Source organism: Mytilus galloprovincialis, chromosome 1 (assembly GCF_965363235.1).
Source record: "Mytilus galloprovincialis chromosome 1, xbMytGall1.hap1.1, whole genome shotgun sequence".
In the NCBI taxonomy this organism is placed as follows: Eukaryota; Metazoa; Mollusca; class Bivalvia; order Mytilida; family Mytilidae; genus Mytilus; species Mytilus galloprovincialis.
Genome location: NC_134838.1, coordinates 20184855 through 20191713, shown reverse-complemented (window position 1 = coordinate 20191713; position 6859 = coordinate 20184855). Strand labels below are relative to the sequence as shown.

General features: G+C 32.8%; 1 protein-coding gene across 1 annotated transcript; it reads right to left on the bottom strand.

The window, feature by feature from the left end:
• Positions 1-240: 240 nt before the first annotated feature.
• LOC143068487 (uncharacterized) lies at positions 241-6680 on the bottom strand. Its single transcript, XM_076242585.1, has 5 exons — positions 6580-6680; positions 5054-6320; positions 2724-3829; positions 2058-2112; positions 241-482 (listed from the first exon to the last, which is right to left on the bottom strand). The coding sequence occupies exons 1-5, from the start codon at positions 6658-6660 to the stop codon at positions 364-366; spliced, it is 2628 nt and encodes an 875-aa protein (XP_076098700.1). The 5' UTR covers positions 6661-6680; the 3' UTR covers positions 241-363.
• Between the last annotated feature and the right edge of the window lie 179 nt (positions 6681-6859).

Sequence of the window (6859 nt, the reverse complement as noted above, 5' to 3'; positions counted from 1 at the left end):
TCAAGTGGTCACTGAACCATGAAAATGAGGTCAAGGACATTGGACATGTGACTGACGGAAACTTCGTAACATGAAGCATCTATATACAAAGTATGAAGCATCCAGGTCTTCCACCTTCTAAAATATAAAGCTTTTAAGAAGTGAGCTAACGCCGCCGCCGTAGCCGCCGCCGGATCACTATCCCTATGTCGAGCTTTCTGCAACAAAAGTTGCAGGCTCGACAAAAATTAGACATTTGCAACCAATATAAATAATTTTATTTAATATGTCAACAAAGAACAAATAAACTCTAATTAAGAATCTAACAGTTATTTATGTAGATATATACATGATATAAGAATACACAACATTATATGTAAAAAGTTATTTAAAGATAAGTTTGGTTTGTCCCCCTCTTACTCCATGCTGTTTGGTATAAGCTAGTTTCCTCTTTTTATTTGGAGTTGATCCATTATTTGTTAGAATTAATCTGTTGGTCATAACTGAAAATAAAATACAGATTTATAAAAATGCATTGAAAAAATTGGCTTTACTGAAAAAATAAACCGGTAAATAAAATTACTGTATCAAAAAGGTTAATAACTAATAGTCCAAATAGTCAAACGTGCAATAGGTAAAAATGTAACCTTTCCAATATTGTTTGTGTTTCATGTGGTGTGTAATGTAGGAGTAGAATACCAAAGTGTCAAAAGAGAAAAATTGGTTGATAAAAACAGACGGGAACACCAAGAAAGATGACAGACAAAGAGGTTATGGAACTCAGGCCTCTACAATAACTTTTTTTTCAATTTGTCCAGTAGGACAAGTACATACTAAAACTTACTTGTCCGAATGAAATTGTTACTTGTTAAAATTTTTTTTACTAAAAATAACCTTTTTACATCTTAAGTTGATTAAAGGAACAAAACGATAGAGCAGAATTTGATGTTTTTCTTTTGAAATACTTTTAAAAAATATGAGTCAAGTACAACTGAATCTAGTCATGTCACAGGACTTAGGTTCTAGTTTTCATCAATGCTAGTCTCATCAGACTCTGCACGATAGGCATGTACACTCATTTGACATTTGTATCCTATATTTTTCTAAGTTGAAAAAAGCGTATTCAAATACAATCAATAAAAAGAAGATAGGGTATGATTGCCATGAGACAACTCTCAGCAAGAGACCAAATGACACAGATATTTACAACTACCGGTATAGGTCACTATATTGCAAGTACGGTATTGTTTTATTTCTACTTATGATCAAATATGATTTTGTGAATTTTATGGTAAATAAAAAAAAATATTTTTGTGAAAAAATTACTGGTATGGATGTATTATAAGGAACAGAATAAGGTAGCAAAATGTGATACTGATTTGTTTTGGTCCCGAAATGTCTCCTGCCTTGCCAAACTGTCTATCAATCATGTCTACTAAATATGTCTCCTACGGTGCCAAACTGTCTATTAAACTTGGAGCTAAACCTGTCGAGGTGACGAACTGTCCTGTAAAATTACCTTATCTACAAAGCGCATCATGGATTCGGATCAGTTAGACTGGTTTCCAAGAATAGTATACCTTTTACCTTTTAAAATGTACCTGACCAGTTAAAAATTATCGATTGCAAGTAGAAAAAGAAGAAAACGGTTTTGCATTTAAACAAACAGAATACAGACACATGTCAAATTAAAATTTGTTTTCTTGTTTTTTGTTTATAATTACTTTGTTCATCAAAGTTGGATTATTAAAATTTATTTTCTGCAAAATAATTGAACTTGTCCCGACGGACAAGCTTGATACAGCTTTTACTTGTCCGACCTTTTTTCCCTCTGGTACCGGACAATCGGACAAGCATTATTGTCGAGGCCTGGAACTTTATTGACCTCATCATAAACTTTGGATAGTTTTCCTGGCCTATTCACATACTTTCAAGCTTGAAAAGGTGACCTATTCCAGCACTTCATATCACCTTGTATATAGGAAGTGCCAGGTTCAACAGAAGTTGAACTACTAAGACCACTTAAACACTGAGGCCCCTCACATATCAGGAGGAAGGTCCTCTATGTATAAACATACCTTTTCTTTGATCACAACTAAAATTATTGTAATTTTCCTTGTCTTCATTTGATACCTGAAAAGCAGTAAAGATGTAAAATATTGGATTGACCTATTCCTACCCCTTAAAAGAGTTTGGTTATCTAAAGAAAAATTGTGTCATTCCAATAGTTAAGAATTTGTAATTATAGCAACCTTATTTTTTTGGATGATCAATGCCTTTAGTTGGAACTTTAAAAATTACTAGATGCGCCTCTGCACCCCAAACTCTGTCTATGCAGACCATTATACATAAAACTGTAAACTGATGTAACTTGAATGCCAAATGCTGTTATAAAAAAGTTTACAAGCGTAACATTTATGATAATATTTTGATTTAAGATTTATAGATATAGGAAGATGTGGTGTGAGTGCCAATGAGACGACTCTCCATCCAAATAACAATTTATAAGAGTAAACCATTATAGGTCAATGTACGGTCTTCAACACTGAGCCTTGGCTCACACCGAACAACAAGCTATAGAGCCCCAAAATTACTAGTGTAAAACCATTCAAACAGGAAAACCAACTGTCTAGTCTATATAAAAAACGAGTTGCACTTTTTAAACTTTGTGTTGTTGACTGTACTATAAAAGAATATTTTCCATTTGATACTTATGTTTATGAATATGTGAGAAAAATTAATACCTCAGCCCTGTTTACATCATCTAGGTATTCCAGATCCATTGGTGGCGAGTCATAGTTTTCCCACTCTCTTTGTGTATTTGGTGCTCTATGTGTAATATCTCTTGTCATTCTATCTAAAGGAGACTGATGGATAAGATTGTTCATTTCACAATACTCATCATCATGATAAAAATTTTGTGGAGTCTGTCTGCCGCTATTTAATTGACTATCCACTTCAACATGTCTAGCAGAATAATCAAACTTTTTTGGAGTCTGTCTGCTGTTATTCATGTTTGTCCATTGATTATCAACTTCAACAGGTCCATGACAACGATCAAACTTTTGTGGAGTCTGTCTGTTGCTATTCATGTTTATCCATTGATTATCAACTTTGGCAGGTCTAAGAGAATGATCAAACTTTTGTGGAGTCTTTCTACCATTATTCATGTTTGTCCATTGATTATCAACTTCGACAGGACCATGAGAACGATCAAACTTTTGTGGAGTCTTTCTATCGTTATTTATGTTTGTCTTTTGATTATCAAGTTGGACAGGTCTCAGAGAATGATCAAACTTTTGTGGAGTCTTTCTACTGTTATTCATGTTTATCCATTGATTATCAACTTCGACAGGTCTAAGAGAGCGATCAAAGCTTTGTGGAGTCTGCCTACCACTTTTCATGTTTATCCATTGATTATCAACTTCAGCATGTCTAAGAGAATGATCAATGTTTTGTGGAGTATGTCTGTTGGTATTTATATTTTTCTGTTGATGATTCACTTCGGCAGGTTCAACACAACAATCAAACTTTGAATTTCCCTTTTCTCCTCTGGAAATCCGTCCTGTCCTGTTGTTATCATTATTCCTTAAAGTTTCAATAGGTCTGACTATCTCACGACTGTTATAGGAAACATCTACTGAAGAACCATCAACCAAACCTTGATCTATACCTCTTTGCAACCTTTCCTCTGATTTACATCTTTTTTGGTTATTTGGTCTTACTAGTGAAAAGTTTGGATTGCTAAATGACTTGATTGGTCTATGGCTGCTTTCATATTCCCTGTCCTTATTACTTTGTGTAGAAACTGGAATCATCCTTTCAGATTGTTTGGTTCTTCTTTCTTCCTCTACAAAAAATTGAAAAGTAAATTTAGATGAAACACTAAAATATAAATAAAATTATAATCACCATCTCAGTATCAGGTATATCAAGATAAAACTCAAAAGAAAGTTTCACACATATGCATTCTTCACAATATTCTACATGTATATTCTATAAGCCTGTTGGAAAGTTTTATTACATAGACCCAGTCATCATTGACAAGTTTATTTATTTAGTAGAACATCAGAATCATCTTAGTTATATTATCTTTTTTGTGTGTTTTTTTAAATGTAGGGAAAAACAAGTGACAGTGAAAACACAAACTTTAATCACTTTGTAAAGGATAATAATTGTCACTTCCAAGAAATGTCCTAGTTCAAAATATTTCATTTTCCCATGTTATGTTCAAGAAGGATACAGGAAAGCATGTTTGTTTTGTTAATAAACGGAAATTAAATAGTGTAAAACAAGAATGTGTCCAAAGTATATGGATGCCCCACTCGCACTATCCTTTTCCATGTTCCATGGACTGTGAAATTGGGTAATTATCTAATTTGGCATTAAAATTAGAAAGATCATATCATAAGCAACAAGTGTACTAAGTTTCAAGTTGATTGGACTTCAGCTTCATCAAAAACTACCTTGACCAAAAACTTTAACCTGAAACTCCCACTTTCATTTTCTATGTTCAGTGGACCGTAAAATTGGGGTCAAAAGTCTAATTTGGCTTAAAAATTAGAAAGATCATCTCATAAGCAACAAGTGTACTAAGTTTCAAGTTGATTGGACTTCAGCTTCATCAAAAACTACCTTGACCAAAAACTTTAACCTGGACGGACGAACGGAACCACAGACGGACGAACAGAGCCACAGACCAGAAAACAAAATGCCCCTCTACTATCGTAGGTGGGGCATAAAAATGTGCCCATGTAATAAGTATTTTACAGATAACACTCTCCTACTGTAGATTCAATTATTTTCGTGGATACCAATTTTTCGTGGATTGGGGGAAAATTGTATCTTTATGGATATTTTATGGTGATTTTACAAAGTTTCAATTAAAGCTTATAGACATCTAAACTTTATTGAACATTTAAATTCTTGGTTTCCCAATAGATCGAAATCAACAAAATTTAGTAACAATCCAATCAAACCACAGACTATAGAAATATTTTTTTTGATTATTGTCAAAGTGGTTTTTGTTTAATTTACCCTAAAGTTGAATATGAAATCTTATAAAATAACTCACCAATTGAGGGATTAGTATTTGTTTCCCTTCTGAGCGGCTGTGCTAAACCAACACTTATTCTCTGTGATAAGGGTCTTGTTTGACAAACACCAAATCTTGGAGATTGGTATGCTTGTTTCAGAATTTTTCTTGTAGTTTCTGTTAAGTCAACAGTAAAATTTCTTGTCCCAGAATTCTTTTCAGAAATTTCATCTTGACAATTTTCCATAATTGATATCCTCTCTTCTGAATCTGCATGTCTGTTTTGGTTATATTTAACAGATTGACAACTTTCTCTTTGTCCTTTATTCTGACTTAATGCAGAATGAGGAATATCACTTTGAGAATACATATTAAGATTTTTCTCATCATTACTAGCTGTGTTGATGTGTTTTAAAGCACATCTCCTACTTGGCGTTACAGGCTGTATGGATGGACATACAATACTTCTACCATACTGGTCATTTCGTGTTTGCTTTACTTTGTTTCTCCCTATAACATTTTGTCTTCCATATTGAAGTTCAGCAGTTTCTGGTGAAAGTATTTTTTGTCTTTCAGCATTTGATCTTGCATATGTTAAGTCAATATAGTCCTCTATAGGCTCAGCAACAAAAAGTTGAGGATGACTTCTGTTATTTGTCAAAATACTTTCATCTGGACAATCAGATTTCTCCATTTCAAATCTTTTGAGCCAATGTTCATTTCCTTCAATTTCCGCCTTCTGATATTCGTTTAATTTTACTGATGACTGTGATAGAGAGTCCTCTGTACCCTGTGTATCCTGATCTCCACTAGGAAACCCAAATCGATGGCTTTCAAATCCATATGGATGCATTTCATATGTACCAGATTCTTCCTCGTTAGAACCATTTAATTGCATTCTATTTTTAGTCTTAAGAACTGGTTCCAGTTGTAAATGAGAGGAATTATGGTTCCCTCTTATATCAAGGTTATAAGTTACAGAATTCCTTCTTGCATCTATTGGTATATTTAATTTTAAATTGCCAATATTTTCTTGGTCAGAGCGATTTTGTGTTCTTATAACTGGTGGTTTCAATGTATTCTCAGGATATCCAAAATACTTGCTATTGGCAGACAAAGGCTCTTTATAATGGCATTCTGTATTATTAATATATTGCTCATCTGAATCCTCGTCAATAGTAATGATAGTGTTTTGATTATGCTCCTCAGATACTCTGTTTAGTGTTTGATTTTGATTAGACTGTAATGTTTCCCTATGCTGTTTTGAATTCAGTCCCTGTTTACTATGTATTATGGAAAATAACATCTGAAAAAGGAGAACATGATTATTTATCTTTTACATAAAAATGATGCGGGTTCTAGGCTGATATTTCTTCTTTATAAGCAATGGTTGTATATTCCATTAAACACACATGGTTTCATAAAAACTTAAAACTATGAACTTAAGACAAATTATATAATTCAAACATTATTTTAAAAAGGAAAGTTTACACGATACTCTAAAAATACTTTATGTAAGGTACTGTTCTTTTTTTCCCAAAGATATCTAAGCAATGTAAACTCACTTCTATTATCCTCTGTGGAAACATAGGTAGAGTTTTCACCAGATTGTCTTTTGAACATGACATTAAGTCTTTCAAAGTCATTTTCTTCAGAATAACCTGGCAACTGTAAAACAATTATTGTGAAATTAAATGCACAAAAAATAAACAACTGAACAGCAATCTATTTAAAAGCAGTTGTTTAAAATAAAATAACAATTTCAAAATGTGTTTTAAAGTAAATAGGTAATAATTATATTCGATAATTGCAAAAGTGTCATCTGGTATGTTTACAAATTTATAT

Excerpts from the sequence above, each read along its gene's own strand:
- LOC143068487 (XM_076242585.1), bottom strand. The coding sequence starts at position 6,660 with ATGACTTTGAAAGACTTAATGTCATGTTCAAAAGACAATCTGGTGAAA. Across the intron at positions 6,321-6,579 it reads TTCCACAGAGGATAATAGAA|ATGTTATTTTCCATAATACA; the intron begins GTGAGTTTACAT and ends CTCCTTTTTCAG. Across the intron at positions 3,830-5,053 it reads AAATACTAATCCCTCAATTG|AGGAAGAAAGAAGAACCAAA; the intron begins GTGAGTTATTTT and ends AATTTTTTGTAG.